This window comes from Trifolium pratense, linkage group LG2 (assembly GCF_020283565.1).
Source record: "Trifolium pratense cultivar HEN17-A07 linkage group LG2, ARS_RC_1.1, whole genome shotgun sequence".
In the NCBI taxonomy this organism is placed as follows: Eukaryota; Viridiplantae; Streptophyta; class Magnoliopsida; order Fabales; family Fabaceae; genus Trifolium; species Trifolium pratense.
In genome coordinates, this window is record NC_060060.1 from 11,851,353 (window position 1) to 11,876,578 (window position 25,226).

The 25,226-nt window shown below is 33.6% G+C and overlaps 4 protein-coding genes and 1 long non-coding RNA gene across 6 annotated transcripts; 2 read left to right on the plus strand and 3 right to left on the minus strand.

The window, feature by feature from the left end:
• On the plus strand, positions 1-1,661 carry LOC123910330 (alkylbase DNA glycosidase-like protein mag2). The gene has a single exon (XM_045961427.1). The coding sequence runs from the start codon at positions 46-48 to the stop codon at positions 862-864; it is 819 nt and encodes a 272-aa protein (XP_045817383.1). The 5' UTR covers positions 1-45; the 3' UTR covers positions 865-1,661.
• A 617-nt stretch (positions 1,662-2,278) lies between these two features.
• Positions 2,279-4,870, minus strand: LOC123910328 (AAA-ATPase At3g50940-like). Of its 2 annotated transcripts, none has more exons than XM_045961426.1 (2): positions 3,193-4,870; positions 2,279-2,808 (listed from the first exon to the last, which is right to left on the minus strand). In XM_045961426.1, exons 1-2 carry the CDS (start codon positions 4,264-4,266, stop codon positions 2,395-2,397), a joined length of 1,488 nt encoding a protein of 495 aa, XP_045817382.1. In that variant the 5' UTR covers positions 4,267-4,870; the 3' UTR covers positions 2,279-2,394. The 2 variants fall into 2 exon arrangements, with proteins under 2 accessions (XP_045817382.1, XP_045817381.1); XM_045961425.1 differs by having other exon boundaries at positions 2,279-2,811.
• A 1,329-nt stretch (positions 4,871-6,199) lies between these two features.
• LOC123910331 lies at positions 6,200-8,031 on the minus strand. Its single transcript, XR_006810191.1, has 3 exons — positions 7,796-8,031; positions 6,644-6,762; positions 6,200-6,523 (listed from the first exon to the last, which is right to left on the minus strand). It is a non-coding gene; the product is annotated as an uncharacterized LOC123910331 (long non-coding RNA).
• A 7,689-nt stretch (positions 8,032-15,720) lies between these two features.
• LOC123910332 (zinc-finger homeodomain protein 6-like) lies at positions 15,721-18,278 on the plus strand. The gene has a single exon (XM_045961428.1). It carries the CDS (start codon positions 16,165-16,167, stop codon positions 17,014-17,016), a length of 852 nt encoding a protein of 283 aa, XP_045817384.1. The 5' UTR covers positions 15,721-16,164; the 3' UTR covers positions 17,017-18,278.
• Positions 18,279-20,446: 2,168 nt separating this feature from the next.
• LOC123910333 lies at positions 20,447-24,870 on the minus strand. Its single transcript, XM_045961429.1, has 3 exons — positions 24,649-24,870; positions 23,020-23,120; positions 20,447-21,643 (listed from the first exon to the last, which is right to left on the minus strand). The coding sequence occupies exons 1-3, from the start codon at positions 24,807-24,809 to the stop codon at positions 20,895-20,897; spliced, it is 1,011 nt and encodes a 336-aa protein (XP_045817385.1). The 5' UTR covers positions 24,810-24,870; the 3' UTR covers positions 20,447-20,894.
• Between the last annotated feature and the right edge of the window lie 356 nt (positions 24,871-25,226).

Here is a 25,226-nt window from a genome sequence, read left to right on the forward strand (position 1 = left end):
CAAACCCTAAATCAGAAACATCATAATTTCTTCACCCCCAAAACCATGAAACGAACTCGATCCCAAACCAAATCCAATTCCATTTCCAACAACAATCCACAACCCCAAATCAAAACCCTAAACTCTTCAAAAATCCCTTTCCCCGCCAAAAAAATCCCAAAACTCACCACCAAAAAACCAATTCTTTCACCTTCATCATCACCACCACCAATCGCAAAACCATTATCATCAACCGGAGAACTCGAAACCGCCCTCAACCACCTCCGTGCCGCCGATCCACTCCTCTCAACCATAATCAACACCTTCCCTTCTCCCCAATTCTCAAACAAAATCACGCCTTTCTTTTCTCTCATCAAAACCCTAATTTCCCAACAACTGTCAAACAAAGCTTCATCATCAATCGAAAACCGTTTCATTTCTCTCTTTGATTCACAATCTTCAATTCTCCCAAACGCGGTTCTATCCCTTACCCCAACTCAGCTTCGTGAAGTCGGAATCTCAGGACCAAAATCAACCTACATTCATGATCTTTCGACGAAATACGCTAATGGTTTTTTGTCGGATTCATCGATTATTGAAATGGATGATGAAATGTTGTATGAGAAATTAACTTCGGTTAAAGGAATTGGACCTTGGTCTGTTCATATGTTTATGATTTTTACACTTCATCGTCCTGATGTTTTGCCTGTTGGTGATCTTGTTGTGAGAAGAGGTGTGGAAAAATTGTATGGTCTTAAGGGTTTGCCTTCACCTTCACAAATGGAGGTTTTGTGTGAGAAATGGAAGCCTTATAGGTCTGTTGGGTCTTGGTATATGTATAGGTTTCTTGAAGCTAAAGGGGTTTTGCCAAGTCATACTACTTAGTTTATGTTCGAAGATTTAGTGAAGTTTCAAAGTGTAGGCCTTTGCCAGAATTACAGTGGTTCACCTGCCAATTTGACCGATGATCCAAACAAAGTTTTATAGCGTGTTTGGTTGCGTGGTGGGCTGCCGCAGTTGTGTGTCTGGAGCCTCTTAAACGCGGAAAATGAGAAGCTGGGATTTGGTGTGTCAAAACAATGCGTGTTTGCAGGCTTTCTAAACGCTAAAACAAACACTTGCTTAGTGTCATGAAGTTGTATTTGTGTTTCAAGTTCTAACCTTTGCTATTTTGTTAGTCTTTGAACATGTGGCTGATTTGTGTTAGAACCAGACAATCAGTAATGTTTTGTATTTATGGTTTAGTGAAAATCAATTGGGTTGCTTGTTTGAGAAGGAAAAGTTGTTTGAAGATGCTAAGGCATAGGTATAGGGGTGTGTGGTTTGGATGGATAATATGAAACTTTTGGAGGACAAGTTTAGAGAGATAAATGTCATGATATTAACATCTGAGATGAATGAATATTTACACGGCCTTTAGTTGCTTTGTGCATGTTTGAATTGATTGTGAGTTTGATATTATTTTGAGACTCGGAAGTATAGTTTTTGTCAAAATTATAGTACAGGTTATGATTCTGCCATTGCCAAACCAAAAACGCACATGCTGTGTCAAGGTATTTGTTTGATTCGTTTGTTGGATCAGATGTGTGTGTAGGACGATTCTCTCTCGGGCAATGCCTTATAGTAATGCCTTATATTGTTTGCTTGGGATGATAATTATTTTGTAGGACTTTGCTATTGAACATATTGTGTGCAGAGATTTTGTTGAGATTATTATATACCAAAGATGAAAGATCTAGTTAAGTCTAAAGGAATGATCAGTCTAGGTCTGCAACTAGGTTTTGGTGCTTTGAATCTTTGATGTGAATTATGGTGCACAGTTTATTGTTTAAGGTATGTTTAAGTGGTATTGATGAACTCAGAGGAGTACTGATGAAGAGGGAAAACATTTATGTGCTGCATTGGTTAAAAGAATAAACATGAGCATATGGTGTTTGTGAGCATATTGTCAATGTGAGTTTTTGCCATCCTAAATTGAAATGAAATTCCATTTTTAAATCCATGTTGAACTATAGAGGGATTGCCCTCAAAAGAGAGGCCACAAAAAACCCATGTTGATACTCACGTTAGTATATTTAGGAGAGTAAGAGGATTAGTGTACAACAATCTTGATTAGAGATGGTAGCTGACATATATAGCCAAAATAGTGTTGTGATAGCATGAACTTTTAACAATGAGATAAAATGAAATATGGGAAGAAAAAAAAAAAAACGCAACCTGATATCTAGAAGACCAATGTCGTAATTTAGATAGTTGAAATTGTCATTGGATATTAAAATCTACTCAACCAAGTGCTTAATTTAAATGACATAATAATGAAATTTAAATGACATAATAATGAAATTTTAATGTTAGTTTTTCACTAGTAAGGACCCTAATGAGAAGACTTGACTCTATACTTGCTGACTATAGTCTTCATTCATTCCCTCTTGAAATGTCCATTCCTTGAAGAAGTTTAATAAGTGTTTTGAGAGCAACATCAGCATCTTCACCTCTCAACAAATGCTCTGCCACTAATGCAGGGGTGACATCCATTTTATCCAATAGTTCATCAACTTGTTCTAAGAAAGGGTGGTGATGTTCTTCAATGTCCAAATAATTAGAAGCTAAGATTCTGAATGCCTTGGCTTTAAGATAAGACAACTCAATATGCATGTCCATGCGACCAGGGCGCAACAATGCTGGATCTATTTTGTCTTTATGGTTCGTAGTAAATATCAAAATTCGTTCCTCCCCGCAACATGCCCACAAACCATCCATATAGTTAAGAAGTCCTGATAGAGTAAACTTTCCAGAATTGTCAGATCTACCTCTACCACCCATAGCCATCTGCTGCAGGAAATTAACCATGTCATGTACTTCTAAATTTTGTGTATGTAACAGTTAAGTTTTTTTTACTTTCCAAGTAACAAAACATGTTTTAAGTTTCTAACTTGCTGCACCGTTACTCATCCTACAATTATAAAAATGTTGATGGTGCAACAAATTAGAAACCCAAAGACCTATTCATTAGCTAAAAAATTTAAAGGACATATTTCTTACCTAAAAAACTTAAGGATTTACCGTTATAAACACGAAACTTGACGACTCTTAATGCATTTGACACTAAGTAATGCGAAAAATAATTTGACACAAGTAAATACATTTATGACATAAGTAAATGTACTTAGCAGAATATTTAATATGAGAATCAGAGGGAGTAAAACAACAAACCTTAACCCCCAAGAAAGAGCCTACTGGATCCATATCTGGATTCATGTCAGCAGCAGATTTTGATCGATCGAGCACCTCTTTGTTGCAGTCAATGTCTTCAATGACGATGATGGATCGGTTAGATGTCGCTCTCAAGACTGTAGTGAGTACTGAGTTAGACATCACAGAACTTAGATCCAAATCATAGACATCAAATTTCAAATATTTTGCTATAGCAACAATAAGACTAGATTTTCCTGTTCCTGGTGGACCATACAATAGATAACCACGTTTCCAAGGTTTACCAACTTTTTTATAGATCTTTTTCCTCCTCAAAAATCTATCTAAATCATCTGTTATAGTTTTCCTTAAATCAGGATCCAAAGCAAGTGAATCAAATGAAGCTGGATGATTAAAATTACTTGATCTCCAACCACCACCTCCACCTGAATGTATCTTGAGAATCCTCTGCTCAGCTTTTATAGTTTCATAAGTACTTAAAACATGTGGAAGATACTTCTCCATTACTTTATCTCTATGCTTCTCATCAAAACTTAACACAAATCCATTCCCCTCATATTCTCTTGGCATATTCTGATACACATACATTTCACCATCATATATTTCATCAAGTTCACTTTTGGTATTTCCTGAAGGACGATTTTTGGTTTTTTCAACAAGTAGCCATTTAATCTTGATACCTTCAAATTCATCTACCACTGGTTGCTTTCCATCAAAAGCTACTAGTATGTTGTTTTGATTGAATAGTTTCCCTACTTTGAGGGATTTGTAAGTGTTGGATATTTTAGTAGGGAGATACTCTTTGGCTGCATGGAAAAGATTGTTGGGAGTTCCATCCCAAAGTTGATAGATTTGAAGTGAGACTTGATGATTGTTGGGTTGGTAATTTGTGAAGAAAGATTGTAGCTTTGAGATGATGAATGTTCTAAGCCTTAAGGGAATGAGATCATTGATTACAGTTCTTAAAATCATCATAAATGAAGAGAAGGAAGCATATATAGTGAACCATGATGTTGGTGAACCAATGTTTGTTGTAAACAAGGAAGAAAAATGGTTCATCGATGGAGATCTCATGTTGGTTTGTGACTGTGATGTGAAGAGTCTTCTGATAGATACTCGTATTTGTAGGGCTTCTGTTACCTTAAAATCAGGTTATTTTGGTACTTTGAGCCAAATTTTAAAATTAACCAATGAGAGTGAGTTGTTGGAGGTTTTAGTTGTAATGGGCCATAATTTTTTCATCGGCCCAGTCCAATAAGCCCACTCAACTGAGCAAAAAAAACGGTCAACTGTGAAGGAAGGTGTTGTCGTTTTCACTGTCTGTGAAGTAAGTTTTCTTAATTTGGCTTAACAAAGTGTATGAATAGAGAAAACAAAATCTCAGCATATCACAAATTTATGCAACTTCTGTCTCATATCTTCAGAGTTCAGGGATTTGATTTCAACTCTATTCAAATATTTGTCCTAATTTGAGTTCAAGTTAATTTGTCTTTTGATAAACCCTTCCCCAATGTCCATAACTTACCATTTTCATGACTCATTGATTCAAAACCTTAGGCAGGATTCAGTCTAATCTCTGAACATTCAAACCATGCTTCAAACAATCCCTCCAAAACTTCAAGATTTCAACACAGAAATTCAATATTCTCCCGCCTTCAATTTCGTTCGTTTTATTAATTAATTTTTTAATGATTAATTTTTTGCAGCCACACAATAATGAAGAGGTTTGTTTTATTAATTAACACATGTATAGTTTATTATCTGAAGTAAGTAATATGATAGATAGGGGAAAAAAATGTATTGAGGTCTGCTCCTTATAGTTTGAGGCTATGTTGCACGGGTACTCCGTTTTAGACAGAGTACCGGTACCGGATACGTACCGGGTATCGGTACGCGTATGGTACTCTCATGGTACGTACCCTCAAAGTACCGAGTTTTTTTTTTTGTTTTTTCATGCTGGTACACGCGTGGTACTCTCAGGGTACACACGTGGTACATATTTCATCAAAAGAAATTCTCTTTTTTTTTTTGCAACACTTTCCAATCTCATTCTTTTTTTTATTTGTTTATTTTTTTTAATAAAGATTTACTTTAGTTTAAAATTAGAATCGATTCAGTCTCCTTCCCTTTTTATTTATTTTTAAAAGTAGAGCCGCATAGTCTTACTACTACTCCTAATTTCCTAAACGTGTAAACCACAAGATAACTACTTTTAAAGTTTGCTATATTTTCTATGTTTAATTATTTGTTTTAAGAATATAATTTTATTATTTTAAGTATATAATTACATTAAAAATAACTATACGAGCGTACCCGTACCTTAATTCTTTTAAAATGCCGTATCACGTTCCGGTACCAGTACCGGATACCGGTACCGTACCCGCACCTATGCAACATAGGTTTGAGGTCTATCCTCAGTAACTAAAACAGAAAACATTGATAAAAGTGCAGAAAGAATAAAGAAGAAATATGGTTTTTGATGTTGTTTACCCCTCCATTCCAAAATAATTGTCACATTTTACCATTGCACACTTGTTGATGCACAATTTTGATCATTAATATTTTTAGTTGTGTATTATTAAAAATTATGAAAAATTGATATTTTGATAGTACCCATCGAGACAAATCTAACAAGATCTCATATATATGCTAATATTTATCTTTATACATTAGTAAGAAAATATGGTCAAAGTAGCTTGTATGAATAGTGTACACAGTCAAATTGTGACAATAATTTTGAGATGGAGGGAGTAAATTTTTTCCAGTCATGTCCTAATCAACTAAATAATTAGGAGATATACTTATTATTATTATTATTATTAATTATCATTGTCAACTAAATAAATAATGAACACGAAGATTGTCTTGCAAGTAAACCTGATATAAATCAAAGCATCCTGTCTCTTTTACATGAAGACAATTTTGATTTTCCACACAAGCAAATCATAAATCATATAGCTGCATTTGTAATTTCAGGCGCGCATGTTTCAAAAAAAAAAAAAAGAGCAACATCATTTGAAGGCAATTTGATTCCCCCAAATTGCTGCGCCTCCTTATCCATACCCCCAAAAAGATATGCACCACCTTATGCATACCCCCAAACAGGGGCACCATATGCCGCGTTTCCTAGTCCATACCCCCAAACTGATGCACCACATGCTGCACCGCCTTATCCCCCGAATTGCTGCACCACCTTATCCATACCCTCGAACTGCTGCATCATAGGCTGCATCTCCTTATCGAACACTATGATATTGCTACTTTCTTTCTGTACTTTCATGTTCAATTCTTATTAGCCCCTAATTCCAGTCCAATTATTTCGGTGCTATCCCTTTGTGTATAATTTTGTACATTTTTTTTAGATGTAATTCTAGGTCAGAATCCCTTGTAACTAAGAAAATTTTCATATATTTTTTTTGAATAAATGAAATGCTAATAATATGTCATTTACCTCTATTTTTGTGGTTATTTGTTCTCAGTTTGTTCAATGCAATATTTAAGCCTTTTTATAGTGACTTTCTCATATCCTTAGTCCAGGTAATATCATCTCCCCCTGCATAGTGTGATTTCCTGAATATATAAGTCAATTACCTTTATTTTAGTGGCTGACTATATTTGTTCTCAGTTTTGTTCAATGCATGTATTAACTTTATCTACAAAATTCTGTTTTTTTATGGTTCCAAGCTCCAACTCCAAGTACTTTATTTAGATATAAGAAAACACAAGAAAAATATTTTATGTTTAATTTATGAAAACAGCCGAATATGATGTACAGATATACACACGGGTAAGGTACCTCAATACTACTTGATCATGCACCAGTTAGCTACTGACTAAAAGAAATACTCATTTACTTGTGTCAATTTTTATTTTTCGATACGGGCCTCCAAATTATCGGGACCAAACCTATTAAGCAAATATGATTTCTCTTTTCACCCCAAATTTCACTTTTCGTGTAGAAAATTTTGGAAAACATTTTTCGAATTTTTTTCAATGTAAATTTGAAAATATTTTCCGAAGTTTTCTGCGTGTTTTGCGCGAAAAAAGAAACTTGGGGGTGGGAAGAGATACCATCTTAAGCAAATCATATCTCAAACTTTCAAGATGTCAAACTTATGCCTTAAATTTTTTGAAAAGTCAGATTTAGCTAGATTTTGCATAATCTAACTCAGTCCAATCTATTTTTACCTCTAAACGTCATTCAAAATCAAGTTTTTATTTTTTATTTTTATGTATTTGTAAATTTTGGAGGCGTAAATGTTTGACTTCTACAATATTAAAAGTGGAATAAGGGATTCACGTATTATATATTTTTGAATGTGTATTTCCGAACAAAATGATAGAGGATGAAAAAAGTTTTCCCTAGCATTTTGCATTTAATCTCACATTTTATGGACTCGTGTAACAATCATCTCTACTTTTTCTTTTTCACAAGCCCTTTTTCATGTGAGAATCATTAAAATAATTTGGTAAAGTTAATGTGAAGGTAACTTAATTGGTAGAGATATTATAATATAAAAGAGTTGAAAGTTTGAATTGAAAATTGTTTTAAAAAGAACTCAAAATTATCTAAAGAGGATAAAATAGAGGTAAAGGAACTCACAATGATAGACAGATGGAGTAAATACTTCGAGATAGAGGTCGGAATCTGAGCAGAGGTGAGCGGTAAATTAAGGATTAACGGAAAAGAAACAGTGAAGTAAGGATTATTCTCTTTAATCTTGAGCAGGAAAAATAAAAGGCTCGATCCTATTCTTTTTTTGACAATAAGGCTCAATCATTTTTTCTTCAATCTTACTATATTCTATACGCCGTCACATCTATTTAATGGAAAATACCAAAAAGAAAAGAACTTCTCTTACCACGATAATTAAGAAGGAAAAGGAGGATCAAATATCATAAGCTGCTTTGTAATAATCACCACATAATCGACATTATATTTGATAGATCACACCACAATGTGACAAGAACAAGACGACAAAAAAATATGGATCGTGCTTATATAAAGTTTTGTTCTTTTTCGTTGTACTAATTATCATGCATGACATGCACTTAATCTTAAATGATGTTCAATGATTTTTCTACTTCACAATCGATCAATGGCTAATTAGGTCGGTATTATCATTTGTCAGTATCGTAAACCTTACTTATGTGGCCCTAGTCGTTACCTGAATAAATGTCCTTCAAATTTAATTGAGAACTTAAATTAAGATAAGGTTATTGAATTGACATTATGGTTTTTTTTTTTTTTTTTTTTTTAGCAAATTAATATTATGGTCGGTTGAATGAGATAATAAGATTTTTTTTTTAATATGTATAAAAAAAAATGGTTGTTTTAATAGATAAAATTACTATAGTTATTAAAAACGTTTGATCGATCTAACAATTTTAACTTTTTTATAAATTGAGTTGAAATATCTATAGACGATACAATAACATGGTTTATTAATTAATCAACAAAAGTAAAAGATATTCTAACTCTTATTTTTATTTTTAAAAAATAATATGTTACGAATTGTTTTTTCCATAATATTTTCATTTATGGGGGCGCAAACGTTATGTTTGAGTTAAATAAAATTGTCACTGGTAAAATAGGGTTCAAACAGTGTTTGTATTCTAAAATGCGAAAAAATTATTTTGATAATTTCAGAAAACTCGTGAAAATTTTTAGGATGCGCAAAAAGTAATTTTCATTCAAATTACTGTATATAGTTTGGATTTTGGATTTGTTCATATCCTACTCAATCCCACCCATATATAACCCTCTTAAAGATAGTGTATGACACATGGGAACAGGACAAGTGCTATGGAGGAGTGACCCATCATTCACTTCCTCGCACACTTAAAAAGAATATGGGTTTGATTGCGGTGAACTTAATTTAGTTGATAGGAATATCGTATTTTATGTATTCTGGATTAGGACCCCGCATACTCCACTTATTCGTTTTAAGTTTAAGGTGAATTTTTTAACCAATAAATTACTTGATAATAAATAATAAAGAAGAAGTGGAATGTATTCTTTGTACTACTAGTACATTTATTCTTCCTAACCCACCAATTCTAAAAGAAAATATTGTGTAATAAAGTTCAGCTACAGATAAATAAATCAGGGTACAGTCAATATTCTTGAACTCAGTTCTCACACGATACTTTTTCCAAACTTTTTGATCGTCGGTCCAACCATTATCATGTATTCATTGTCTTAAAAATAATAAAAATAAAAAGTGTAGGAAATTTATGCAAAAATCACCTCCTGTAATTACTCAAACAATGTCTTAGGTATACTTGTTAATAATTTTCTTTACTTTAAAATGAACCAACATAGGTTTTGACAAAGTAAATATCTCTAAGTTAATTAGATTTTGTTAGTGCACAAACCAGTTGAAGAAGAAAAACTAAGAAACTAGAAGATGAATGTGATGAATCAATGTGGGAGAAAGATAAGAGATTTTATTAATGAAAACAAGAGTGAATGAGAGTTACAATAAGCTATGTGCTAATAGCTTTATATAGACAAAAATTGAAACTAACTCCTAACTAATCTCTTAACTTGTGTTGCAAGTTAGCTTAACCATAATGAAGTGGTTAACTAACTTCTCCAACTAACTATTAGTTTAGTTATAACAAACTATAACTAACTAACTAACATGGATAGGATTTGATTTTACACATTAAAACAACATGCTCCCTTAAAAACAAATCCATACGTCATGATCTAAGTTGAAATACTCCAAGTTCATTTCTCAGAGTCAGAAACCTGTCAATCTTCAAGCTCTTGGTCATAACATCAGCAATTTGTGAAGCAGTAGCACAATGAACAACTTCCAAGCTCCCTTGATTTACCTGCTCCCTTAAGAAATGAAACCTAGCCTCTATGTGCTTGCTTCTACCATGTAACACTGAATTTTTAGCTAAGTTGATTGCAGATTGGTTGTCAATTTGCAATGTAATTGGTTTCTTCACATCAATTTTTAATTCTTCCAACACTGACCTCATCCACAAGGCTTGACAAGCTGCATAAGATCCAGCTATATACTCTGCTTCACAGGAAGAGAGAGCTACTACCGGTTGCTTCCTTGAACACCAAGCAACTGGAGCTTTCAAAAATTTGAAGAAGTAACCTGTTGTGCTTCTTCTATCCACTTTGTCACCACACCAGTCAGCATCTGAGTAGCATACAATCTCCAACTTTGTATTCTTTGCTGACTTTGGAAAGAGAATTCCATAGTCTAGTGTGCCTGCTATGTACCTTAGAATTCTAGTAGCAGCCTTCATGTGTGATTGCCTAGGATCCTCCATAAATCTACTCACCAATCCTACTGCAAAGCATATGTTTGGTCTGCTATTACATAGATATCTCAATGAGCCAACAATTTGTTTGAACATTGTAGGATCTATAGTATCTTCATTTTCATTTTTCTCTAGCTTGAGATTTGTCTCCATGGGCCATGGGTGTTATAGCAGGTGTGCAATCTGTCATGTTGAATCTCTTCAAAATCTCACCAGCATACTTCCTTTGATGCAACATTAAGCCTTTTGAAGTATTCAAAAATTCAATTCCTAAGAAGTAAGAAATTGTTCCCAAGTCTGTCATCTCAAATTCATTCATCATGTCAGACTTGAATTTCTTAATCTCAGCCAAGTCACTACCTGTAACCAACAAATCATCAACATACAAGCATATAAGGATGATGCTTGATGTTGATTTTTGCACATAAACACCATATTCTGACTTGCACTTACTGAAACCTTGCTTCACAAGAAACCCATCAATTCTCTTGTTCCAAGCTCTGGAGCTTGCTTCAAACCATATAGAGCTTTCTTCAGCCTATATACCATGTTTTCTTTACCTGTAATCATAAAGCCAGGTGGTTGAGTCACAAAAACCACTTCTTCTAATGGACCATTTAGAAAAGCAGATTTCACATCCAAGTGATACATAGGCCAGCTGTTTGCATTTGCTATAGCTACAACCAACCTTACAGTCTCAATCCTTGCCACAGGTGAAAAAACCTCTGAGTAATCTAAACCTTCTCTTTGCAAAAAACCTCTAGTAACTAGCCTTGCTTTATGTTTTGCTACTGAACCATCAGGATTAAGCTTCAATTTGAACACCCACTTGACTGCTATAGCTTTCTTACCTGTTGGAAGTTTAACCAATTGCCATGTCTGATTTTTCTCAATGGCACACAACTCTTCTTCCATGGCTTGCTTCCATTTCAAGTTACTCATAGCTTCAAGGTAGTTTATAGGTTCTGCTCCTGCTAGTAGTGCAAAGTGTACTAGATCACCATCCTCATCTACTTCATTGTCATTTGCAGTTATACAGTCTTGTATTCTTGGAGGTACTTTCTTTGTTCTATTTGATTTCCTGGTGCCATTGTTGTTGTCTGTAGCTTCATCAATTTCATTATCTATGATGACATTGTTGTCTTGATTAGCCACTACTAGTGCTTCAGTTTCTTCAATTTCATCACTTGACTCCACTGCATCAGTTTCATCATCAGAAATTTGGCTTAACTGTGGCCTGCTAGTACTACTACCAGCTATCCAATCCCAGCTCTTAGCTTCATCCACTATAACATCTCTGCTATATATCATCTTCTTTGAAGTTGGATTGTACAATTTATAAGCACCAGTCACATGATAACCCACTAGGATCATAGGTTCACTCCTATCATCCAACTTGTTTCTCTTTGCCTCAGGTACATACTTATGACATAGAGCACCAAACACTTTAAAGTGACTCACACTAGGCTTCTTACCAGTCCATATCTCCTCAGGCACTTTATCTTTCAATTTCTTTGTTGGACACCTGTTCAACACATATACTGCAGTATTCACTGCCTCTCCCCAAAATGACTTAGGCAATCCTTTGTGTTTGACCATACACCTTGCCATGTCTAGTATAGTTCTATTCCTCCTCTCTGCCAGTCCATTATGCTGAGGAGTATATGGTGCAGTGATTTCATGTTCTATCCCATGACTAGTGCAAAAGGACTCAAAATTCTTAGAATTGTACTCTCCTCCACCATCAGTCCTAAGAATTTTTATGCTTTTGCCACTTTGTTTTTCAACAAGTACTTTGAAGTTTTTGAAAATCTCAAATGCTTCATCCTTTGTTTTTAGCAAATACAACCAAATTTTCCTGCTATATTCATCTACAAAGGTCAGAAAATATCTGTTTCCACCAAGAGAATTTACATCAAAAGGTCCACATACATCTGAATGGACAACTCCCAGCACACTTGAAGATCTCATTGGTAGTGATTTGTTGAATGTATTTCTAGATTGCTTGCCAATCAAGCAACCATCACATAACTTATCTGGTGTTTTAATTCTTGGCAAGCCTGTAACCATCCCTTTGCTAACTAGCTGAGTGAGATACCTAAAGTTTAAGTGTCCAAATCTTAGGTGCCAAATCCAACTTTGCATCTCATCAGTCACAGCTTTCATGCATTCAATTGTTGTAGTGTTAATCATAGTTTTGAATGTCCTGTTCTTAGCTAGAGGTGTTCTTAACACTAACACATTTGTAGAATCAAACAACTCAAAATATTCATCCTTGATGATAACTGAAAAACCTTTTTCAATTAATTGACCAACACTAAGCAAGTTACATCTCATACCTGGCACATACAAGACTTCTTCAATCACTGCAGAATCTCCATTGCTTCTTTTGATTACCATGTCACCTGTTCCTATGGCCTGAATAGAACTATTATCAGCTAGTCTTACTGTGCTTTTCTTGTATTGATCAAACCTGATAAGCCAATCTCTATGACCTGTCATATGATTTGAACAACCTGTATCCAAGAACTATGCTCCACTGACACAGTTAACCCTAGCAGCATATGCTCCACTGGTTTCACACAGTTCATCAGATATAGCTGCCATGAAGGTTACAACTCCTTTATCCTCTTTGTCTTGTACAAAATTAGCTTCATCATCATTATCTTGCACCTTCTTTGATCTACAATCAGATGCATAATGCCCCCATTTTTCACAATTATAGCATTGAATATGACTTTTGTCTTTTTTCTGTGTATTTGATGTTCCTCCTCCTTTCTTGAAGGATTCAGATTTAGCATCAAATTTTCCTGGTTTTTGTGAAAAATTCTTGGACTTGTCTTTACCTTTACCCTTGTTTCCACCATGTTTCTTGAATGACTGAACCTGGAAAGCTTGTACAGTCTCTTGTACTTGCTTTCTTTCATTAATCACTAATTCATGTGCCTCAAGAGTACCAACCAAATTTTCTATTTGCATGGTAGGCACTTGACCAGCTGTTTGAATAGCTACTACAACATGATCAAAGCTAGGGATTAGAGTTCTCATTACCTTTTCCACCATCATTCTTTCAGTTATCTCTTCGCCACAGGACCTCATTGAATGAACCAACCCTTGAACCTTTGAAACATAAGAGCCAATGGAATCAGCCTTATCCATCTGCAATAGCTCAAATTGTCTTCTGTAGGATTGCAATTTCACACCCTTTACCTGTGCTCCACCTTCATAGTATGTTGCTAAGATATCCCAAGCCTGTTTTGCAGACTCAGCATGGGAAATCTTATCAAAATTTGCAGTATCCACTGCAGCTTGGATTGCATACATGGCCTTGCAATCCTTCTTCTTCATGTCTTTGTGATTGTTTCTGGCCTCAGCATTGGCATTTGCAGGCAATGCAGGCACCCCAGTGGTAACTACCTCTAGTGTATATTGAAAACCAAACAAAGACTTCATCTGTTTATGCCATCTTTCCCAATTCTTGCCATCAAGAATTGGAAGATTGTTAGGTAATCCACCATTTCCACCTGACATTGCTACTGAATGTTGATGAATTCAACCCAAGAAACTGAATCTTGTGATGCTACACAAGGAACCTAAAGGCTCTGGATACCAACATAGGTTTTGACAAAGTAAATATCTCTAAGTTAATTAGATTTTGTTAGTGCACAAACCAGTTGAAGAAGAAAAACTAAGAAACTAGAAGATGAATGTGATGAATCAATGTGGGAGAAAGATAAGAGATTTTATTAATGAAAACAAGAGTGAATGAGAGTTACAATAAGCTATGTGCTAATAGCTTTATATAGACAAAAATTGAAACTAACTCCTAACTAATCTCTTAACTTGTGTTGCAAGTTAGCTTAACCATAATGAAGTGGTTAACTAACTTTTCCAACTAACTATTAGTTTAGTTATAACAAACTATAACTAACTAACTAACATGGATAGGATTTGATTTTACACATTAAAACAACAGATTTAGGTAATTCAAGGAATACATCTTTCTACGTGTTTGTACAGCCCTAAGTAAAATGTGTAATTTTTTTTAAGGTGACTTATAATTTACTCATTGATAATTTAGAGGTATTTATCCAACAAACAAGGAGAACAAGTCATATAAGTAAACTTGTATTTGGTACCCACAACTAACTTGTATTCAACATACTTGTTCTTATTAGTTGATGAGTAAATACACCTAAATTATCAAGGAGTAAATTAAAAACAAGTTAATTTGGACGTTTAAAAACAAATATCATGTAAAAAAGTGGGCCACCCGGGAGTGGAGGATGGAGGCGGATTGGTTGGAACGCGGGTTAGCCGGCCGGAAGGTTCGATTCCTCCCCCGATTCCTATTTACTCGATCCATATATTGTTCGTGCAATTTTAAGGTTCATAGTCATTTAGCTTATAAGTAAAAAAAAAACACCATATTTAATATAAAAAAAAATTGATGTGAAAATATAAGAGACAATATTTGACTAAAGGTTGAATTAATGGAGATTTGATAAGAGAAATTGATGAAATTATTGTGAAGGACAATAATTTAAACCTGGAGCAGGGTACTGCTGCAGAATAAGGGAGTACTATTACTACTAGTTGTAGAGAACCAAACATGACCTTGTCGGTTGTTCTGCAAGACCATTCACTCTTTCTCAGTGCAATCCCCCTACTCCATTCCTTTCTACTTTATTTACATTTCATGGCTCTGTCTTGATGGCTGCAAGGAAACAACATGGCCTTCTAATACTTCTACACTAGGCCCTCTCTCCCCCACCACAACATCTCATAAAATTAAACCAACATTAAGAATACTCACATCACATTAAGAAATTCTTGTATGATAACAAAAGTTTAATTTCAAGATTTTGATCACTCAGATAAAATGTATAAAAAAAATAATTAAATACCTATTTAAGTATTTCTCCATCACAAATGTCTTTCCTTAATCAAATTAACAAAGCTACCCTTTTAACCCGCATAGGTCGATTTGTTGGCAAAAATTTAGGATCTTGAAGTATTGAATCCTGTTAACGCTATTTCATGTGTTGGATCATTGCATATTGAATAAAGCTCTAATTTTAATTCAATTAAATAATTGATTTCCTTCATAATAGTCGATTCTTAAACCGGATATCTAATGTTAAAAAAAAAGAAGAAGAAGTCACCTTTTCTTGTTTTTTTCAACTTTACACCCCCACCATTCCCTTTAGTCCAATCTTACCTACGGAGGTGAGTGATATTTCTTTTTACTTAGATTAGATTAGATTAGATTACATAGATAGATATCCACCAAAAATATTTATCCTATATATTCTCTATTTAATTTCCCCCCTTTTTCCGAAATTCATTTTTCCCCAAAAAAACAAAATAAACCAATATTCCAATTCCAATTCCAATTAGTGGTCCTATATAAACAGTTAAAGCACACTTCCTTAGATTTGTAAGAATAGGACTAATTAGTGAAATTTGGGTTGGTGGGAGTATCAGAATAACCACAAAAATCAAACAATAACAGTAACACTTTACTACTACTACGACTAATCATATATATCTTTCTTTATTTCTATAGCTTATTCTCCTATTAGATGGGATTATTTAGGGTTTAACATCCACAAAAACCACTGATTATAATCTAAGTGTGATTATTAATTCTAATTTAGATCTCAAACACACACACACCTAATGGAAACAAACATGTCAACAACAACTTTAGGTTACAATAAAAATTCTTCTTCTTCTTCACCACCTCAACAAGTTCACACATTAATCTTCAATAATCAAACTCAAATTTCACATAATAATCTTCATCCAACAATCACAGATCCAGATCTAACCGTTACAACAACAATACCACCACCACCACCACCACCACCAGAACCACCACAACAACAACAGCAGGAACAAACAAAAACATGTTACCGTGAATGTCTGAGAAACCATGCTGCAAGCATGGGAAGCCACGTGGTAGATGGATGTGGAGAATTCATGCCAAGTGGTGAAGAAGGTTCACCACAATCCTTCGTATGCGCCGCTTGTAACTGTCACCGGAATTTCCATCGAAAACATTTTCAACAACTTCATCAACAACATCAACAACAAACACAAAATGTTCAAAATGTTGAAAATGTTCATAATGTTCATAATTTTCATACACCTTCATCATCATCACAAAGATTTTCACATGCTAATTCACAACAAGCAATTATTGTTCCACCTTTGATGATGAATTTTGGATCAGGAGCAGCAGAATCATCAAGTGAAGATCTAAATATCTCAGGTGGAGAATTTTCAATTCAGAATCAGCAGAAGAAACCGGCGTTGAAGAAGCGGATAAGGACGAAATTCTCGCAGGAACAAAAGGATAAGATGATGGAGTTTGGTGAAAAAATTGGATGGAAGATTCAGAAACATGATGAACATGAAGTTCAACAGTTTTGTTCACAAGTTGGTATTAAGAGACAAGTTTTTAAAGTTTGGATGCATAATAACAAACAAGCTATGAAGAAACAACAACAACAACAACAACAAATGTAAGGTTAATTAACTCATTTCATTTTTTGTTCATGTTGTTTCAAAAATAATAGAAGGAAAAGGAATAAGAATAGCATATTAAATGAATAAAAATTAGATTAGATGTTCATATATTTTAAGACAATAGTAGTAGTAGTAGAATCTAATATGTTTGAATTTGCAATGAAATTATCAGAATCACACTGAATTAATGCAAGTTTTACAAAAACTACATTTTCGAAATTCAACTAAGTGATATATTTACTCTAATTTCGTCGAACTCATCGTTCATCCACCTATGATTGGTATATTCAATTACAATGTGTGGTCTAGTCCAAATTTTTAACCAAACACATTTATTATATTTTATTTGTTTTTTTTTTTAAAAAAAAAAACGACATATGTTAGTGCGTTAATTTGTTAATTTTTGTTGGAGGTGAGAATTGAATCTGAGACCACTCTCATCGTTTCACTCTTTAACTCTTCCACTTCAGCCACCAAACCAATCCGGATTTTTAGTTATATTAATATGAAAATATGCATTGATTCTTAGTTTCTCACCCCTTTATTCCTTTTCAGTGACTAGCCATTTTGTTCTTAGAGTAGACATTTGAGAGAAAGAAGAAAAATAAGAGGGATGAGGACAAATTTATTATAACGCTTTATTATGTTGTTTGTTATAACTAACTAAGGATTAGGGTACTATTTGTAGGTTGTAACAATATTTGATTTGATGCGTAATGTTTGAGAACTATATTTTTTAATATAATGGGGGCCTTGGTTCTTGAACCTATTGGGTTTCTATGGTAATCAATGTTGAAGAAAATTGGATCCCACCACAATTTTGTACTTCATATAGGACAACACCGAAACATGATTTTAGGAGACAACATCTGTTCTTTTCTCGAATTTGATTAAAGTTTATATATTGTCTCTATATGAGTAAGATGAAGAAATAACTAAAATGATTACAAATGAACAAGGATGAAAAATGGTGGAGGGGACTCATCATATTTATTTGTCCATTGTACATCTTGCAGATGGTGAAAGTAAATTATTTTTTGTCATTTTGTTTTGTGTGAGAAATTTATGAGATCTGATGAGAGTGGTCATCATCATGATAGCCAGAAAGTAATAAGCTCAATCAGTTTCTAAATCGAATGAACCATTGAAATCTATTATTATGAATGTTATTAAGTATAGTGGTATTGAAGTTATGTTGTAGTCTTACATTATGAGGATTTATTTCTAGGTCGTGTTGTACCTGTACATGTGTTTAAATGTCTTCATTTTATAAGCCGGATTTATGACGAAATGTTAGAATTCGACATAAGTAGGTATTAAGGTTAGAGTCACATTGTCAAGGTTCTTAGGTCACACAAAATTGTGGCCTGCCTAATCAGTTGAACATAAATAAGAAAATCTCTACATTGATCTAAATTGCTGTCTGCATTGCAATTGAGAGTGTAGTACAATGTTTTTTAGAAGTCGGCATTTTAGTGCAATATCAAGAAGATTCAAGGCTGCAACCAAAATTTATAAACCATGATCCTAATTTCCTAACCAATAAGCAAAAGCAAAACTAAGTAGTTTTTGTGAAGTATGATTTGATTTGGAACGCTCTTTTTTCAACACTCACTTCTTTAACTTTAATATTTATCATGCACGAGACATTATTAGATGAAATTAATGTGAATTCCACGCTTTCAAAATGTGTCTCACATGACATGACATGGTGGAAGTCCCACGAAGTTCACTCAATATAAGCAAATCATGTTTCTCCTTATTCTAAAAAGTGCTTCAACATTAAAGAGAAGAGGAAAGAGATTTGGGTAAAAGGAAGGAGGAAAGGGAAAGAATGATCGTCCCCCAACTCAAATACAAAATTCCTTCAAAATGAGAGGACTCAAAAATTAAATTGGAAGACGATCTAGCTTACAGAGTTTATATAAAATTTTCACACCTAATCTAAGTTGTTATAATACTCTTAATAAAATTAAAAATATATTTATCATAAATATTTATTGAATGCTTTCAAAAAATGTGATAAAGATCTCTCAATTTTTCTATCTATTTCCTCCCCCTTCCTCCAAACTCACATACATGGCATAAAAATCAAATGTGTTGAACCACAAATACAAGCAGTGTGTAGAATACACTGTTATAAATATAGAGTGTGTTTCGCAACACAAATAAGCTAGCTTATTATAGTAACTTATAAGCTTGTTTCATAAAATTAAAGGTGTTTGGTAACAAACTTTTTTTTTACTAGCTTATAGTTTTTTTTTCAGATGTTATTTCAAGTAGCATTTGAACTTATAGCTTATTATTTTAATTTTTTTATTTTTTTAATAAAAAAACTACCTACTCACAAAAATAACTACTCACTCGCATAAAATAACCATGTATTTTATGTCATTTTATGACTACAAAGCTAAATTTACTAAACACTTTAATTTCATTCTATTTCAATTTCATTCTACTAGTTTTTATCAGCTATCAGCTAGCTTAAAACTTAATTTTAAGAAACAGAGTCATAGTGTTATAACTTGTAATGTCGGCTTGTAATGTCGGGTTGCTGCTAGATAACCTGAACAATGAAGTAGAAGATGGAGAATAAACTTAGAGAACAAAGTGTGTGTTTTTAGACTAATCTTTTGGTTCGATTCAACCCTACTAAAGCTCTGTATATTTGATACAAATGAGATGAATGGCGAATTCTCTTTGAAAACATTTTGCACCAAACACTAAGCCTATTTTTCAAAAATAGTTCAAAGAAAAAGTTTCTTACTCTTGTCCTTATGCATTAGAGAAGAGAAAGATGATTTAGAGATAGAAAATAGTAGGAAAACTGTAACAAAAAAAGAAAAGAAAATAGTAGGAAAACAACATGCTTTGACATCTTCATTGTTCAAGTTATCGATGACAGTCCCACACATCACCACAAATTAATCAAGCTATATCAATACTACAAGCTGTATTAATACTACAATTTAATCTAGCATTGACTAAATTTAATTTGCAACAAGACAATTTAGCTCTTCCTGTAAGATGAAGTACTACAAGAATTTCTAACAAAAAAATAATATGCTTGGCTACCTGACCATTCTACGTGCAAGTACCAGTCTGGATATATACACTTATAATTAAGTTCTCCCACTTTATGGGACAAAGATTTAACAAATGTAATTTCTTTCCTATCTGAGTAATAATGTACCATTATATTATACTAGTACAGTGAAGTTAAGCAAAAGTTGCCATCTTTTGTCCAAAAAAAGAAAAAGCCAAAGTACAGCATAAATGATGTTTATTTTAAATAGCAAGTAATCATGGACTTAAAAATTCAGATTTTATAGAGTGTGGACCACTAACAAAATGCATAAGAGATATTAAAAGTGGTGGTGGGGGGTTACCTTTATATAACTAACCATGCACCTTCTAGATGATTCATGCATTTTCTTATCAAAAAGGCCCCAACAATTTATCTATTTATTATGACAATATATTAGAGTATAGTATACACTATATAACTACAAAATGTTATAGATACATAGGTTTATGATAATGAAAAATCCCCATAGCATATTACATGGGACAGTGTTATTATATATCTATTTAAAGTAGGTTGATTGGGGGAGGAATAGAAGTTACTAATGTTTAGGTTGACACTGAATTTGGCAGAATCGCAGTGCGTCATTGCGATTTTTAATTTTGCCAAATACACCGCCAATCCAAACATGCATAACTCGATTCCCTCACTATAACATTACTAACAACTAATTCCTAAACTTTTTCACTCATAAAATCATATACAGGTACCACAAGAAAACTTAGTATACAAGTAACATGAAGAACTAAAAACTAGAGCTAAAGTAGACTAGTGAGGTTCTTACTTCTTACAGTTATGGGGTATTCCTCATCTTAGCTCCAAGATTCCCTGTAGCTTCTGAAGCCTTCTCCTTAGTAGCCTCATAATTAGCCTTAGCCTCTTCATCCATGGACTTCCTTGCTGTCATATAAGCTTCATGCACCTCACGTTTGAGCCGTTCAAAAGTTTCGTCCGATTTGTGTCCTCCACATCCTATCTTACTTTTCGCATCATTGCCCTTACTTCCAACCATATCATTCATTCCCTCCTTTGCTTCATTATACATTTTTCGTGAATCTATCTTGATCTTCTCCTTTGCTTCATCATAACCATTATCATTACTTGAAGCTAAATCACTTATTTTCTGCACAAATTCAGCATAAGCATTCCTCGCTTTGTCCTTTTCATTTTCCATTGTGTCCTTAGCATCGTAGAATTTTTCTGATGCCACGTCTGAAGCCGTGCTTAATTTCTGCTTCCCTTGGTCATAAACATTGGCTGCTCCTTCCCTTGCATATTCCACGGCATCACCAATGTTATCTTTGGCATTTTGAGCAATATTTGAAGCCTTATCTGAAGCAGTACTTAGTTTTTGTTTAGCATCTTCATAGGTATCGTGTACTTTATCTGTTGGCATTCTGATGATTTCGTCACGTCCAATTCCATTATAAGCCTCTGATGTTTTTTCCTTTCCATATGTCATGGCTCCTGAAATTGCTTCCTTAGTATCTGCAGCCGTTTGGGAAGCATATGCGGCTTTTTGGGAAGCATAATCAGAAGCTTCTGTGTAGACAAACAAATTAAAGCAATTGCATTACTTGAAATGGATTCAACAATGTAAAACTTGTGAGTGATTTTCAATGCCGAGCGCCCTCGTGGCGGCTGTTTTCTTATTCATAAACAATTTTCTCATTGTTTTCGGTTCCAATGTATTGCATGTTTGATAATGATGATTTGTTACATGTTTAAGATATAATAGTCATTGAATAAAAACATATTTCATTCGAATTAGAAATCTGATCATGTATAAATGTGACTCTTGAAGTGAAGTTGTTTCTTGTGCTGTAAAAAAACTGCAACAAACACACAAGAAAAACCGACAATTTTGAGCATTGTTCTCAAGCATTTTGTTTTCATTTTCATTCCCTGAATCATTTTTCGCTTCTCTTATGCGTGAGAGCAAGTGAAAGAAACTTTTTTCTGTAAAATACTCAAAAAATAGGCTTCAAGTAAGTGCTCAATTCACTTCAAGGTTTTCCAAAGTATCTAAAGGGAAAATTTGTCCTTCGCACTTGCATCCAATATTCATATAGATTGGGAGGGCGAATCGAACCTAAAACTTAGTGTGACACACACGTCATGGAATTTATTGGTGTCATCTTCATTATCAACTTCTTTGTTTAAGTGTTGCAACATCTTCACCAACAATTTTCTAACAATAAAGATTGTGAGATCTTGTGTTGAAGAATACTGCAATTACTTGAACAAAAAGAAGATAATGATGATGGTGCACAAATAATTTCAATACGTGTGTCGACACGTTAAGCTTTAAGTTAGATTCGTCCCTACCAATTTATGCAAAATGAATGCAACCAGAGTCCTTCAAAATACTTTAAAATCCTTGAAGTGAATTGTACATTAACTTCAAACGTATAAATCATTGATATTTTACCAAATAAAATTCTTTCAATTATCTCATACAATAGAGAAAAGAATAAATGATTTTGAAATAATTGACACATAAAAGTATGAAACTCACATTCTTTTTCTGCATCCAAAATGCCTCAAATTATAGAGAAATTTAAGTCACTTAATGAAGAAACAACTCTTTGATTTGGTAACATCGATTAATCTGAAATAGTATATACACTTAACCTAGCATAATACCAATGACCTTTTGGTCTGGTGGTAATTTTTGCATTCATTCATAATTAAAATTTTCTGTTTGTTATTATAACAAAAACGTTCGACACATTAAACCTTGGATTCAAACCTGCGTCCGCATATGCCACAGCCACGAAACCAAACAACATATTTTTATCAAAATAATTATGTAAAAGTCACATCTTTTGAAAACACATATTGGAAATTCTCTCACAAAATTGAGCAGTGCATGAATGAATATATAAGATCAATAGTGGCAAAGAATGAACAAGTACCCGATGCTGCAGATTTGATTGTGTCTGCGACCCTTGAAGCAGCATCTTGAGCTTTATAATTTATGTTTTGAGAAGCATCATCATTTCCCAACCCCAAACTTCTGCAACAATGATAAACATACATTTAAGGTTTGGCCGAATATATATGCGAGAAAAAAAAACTGATCTTTCATCAATACCCTAATTCATAGGGGCATAGCACAGGATTTAATTTGATTTAGAGACTAGTTTAACAACTTGCTTAGAAAATAGCTTGCCAAATAAAGAATTTTAGTAATTGGGCATATCCATGTACAGATGCATGATTCTTAATTTCTCAAATCCTAAGCATAATAGCTAGCATGCTTGCTCCCCCACTTGATATGTTTTCTACTTTTCTTATTTTATGCTATTCCAAGTTGTTTATTTGGATTTCCCAATTGATTTACTTACAAAGACTAATAATATCTTCAAATAGGAAAATTAAGCATTATGAATCATCTATCAGAATTTGGGTTTGACCTAAGTTAACTTCTCCAAAATCGACTTGCAGTTGTAGCGTGAGGATGGCTTACTCTTCTTATAAACTTATTGTTAACTTTTTTTTTTTGGCTTTCACCACCAGTTTAATCTGGTTCGGGCATCGGTTATGGCATCAAATGGTTCTAACCCCGATCGCAGTTGCAGGGGATCGAACCGTGATCCTACCTACCAAGTTCAGTGTCAATCACCATTGAACCAATCGGTAACTCAATGTTAACTTTATTGCAACCAAAGTGATACTCTTGATATCTCTCCATTCATATGGACTTGAATTTATCGCAGTTAATTAACCTATTATTCCTCTTCAAAAAAAATTAACCTATTATTACAAAATTGGAACCACGCTCCATAATATTGTCAAATAGCAACACGTTTAATTTCTACAATTGACAACATTGTCCATAATAAATACTCTCTTGCCGTTGATGTACCAAAAAATAAATAAATACTCTCTTGTCGTCCCCATGAGCATAGCTTACTGATATTGCATTTTATATGTAGGGCCATGGTTCAAACTCAGGATCTTTCACTTATCCATCTCAAGTGGTGAATTTTTAACCATTAGACTACTTTACACAAAAAAAATAAAAATACTCTCTTGCCTTAATTTTAAGACAATATTCACTTTTCAGATTTATTGAATAAATGATATATTATATAGTCTTATAATTAAGACAATATGAAGTATTAAATGGGGACCAAAAGAATTATAAAAGCATGGAACCACTACCCCTACACATATTGAGGCCATATGTGGGACTATTTATGAATTCTTTATTTTTTTTTGGTGATAGACTATTTATGAATTCTTATTCTTATATGATTATTATTATTATAATCACAAATCCAAATAATTTGCTTTCTTTCTTATTTTAATGTACAATAGTAGTAATTATTTTTGTGTGCCTAACTAATTTATATTTTTGTTTTGCTCCAGAAAAAATGAAAATATTATAAATAAACAAATTAATAGTCTAGTATATATTAGGATTAAGTTTGAGATCAACAATTTTTAATTCTAAGGGATTATATAGAAGAAAAATCATAAAAGTGAAATATAATGAAATTAGATTAGATGGAGGAAAAGAGATAGAGAAGATTAGTTACTGGGAGAATTGTTGACGAGCCAAATCAGACACAGAATCTGCGTTTTGGACAGCTTCGGAATTGGTCTGTTCTTCTTCAGCAACATCTTCAATCCATGATCTGCACATTCCCAAACACACAGCCAGAAACAACACCAACAACAACAGTTTTGTTTTCGCCATTTTCCTTTTCTCTGTTTTTCTCTCTCTCTCTTTTCTTGTTGAAGTAACCAACTATAATAATAAAATGAAGAATCCGAGGCGGTTGGAATGAAAGGATGTCCACGTGGAATTTTTGAAAGTAACGTGGCGAAATTTAGAAGGTTAATTCCAATTTTATGACACGTGTTAACACAGGGGTGTTGGATGGGACCCGCATGACCCGCTTCGCGACCAATCTTTTCATTGTTTAAACGCCTTTTTTGCTCTACTCTACATTTCAGGATTGCAAAAATATTACAGATTTTAATTGTAAAATAGTTACAAATTTTTACCATCAAAGTTCAAAAGCAGGCAGATTCTAGCGTGGGACATTGAAACATATCTCTCACACATGGGAGAGCTAAAATACCTGTTATAGCAGGTGGAGCCTGTTATTTA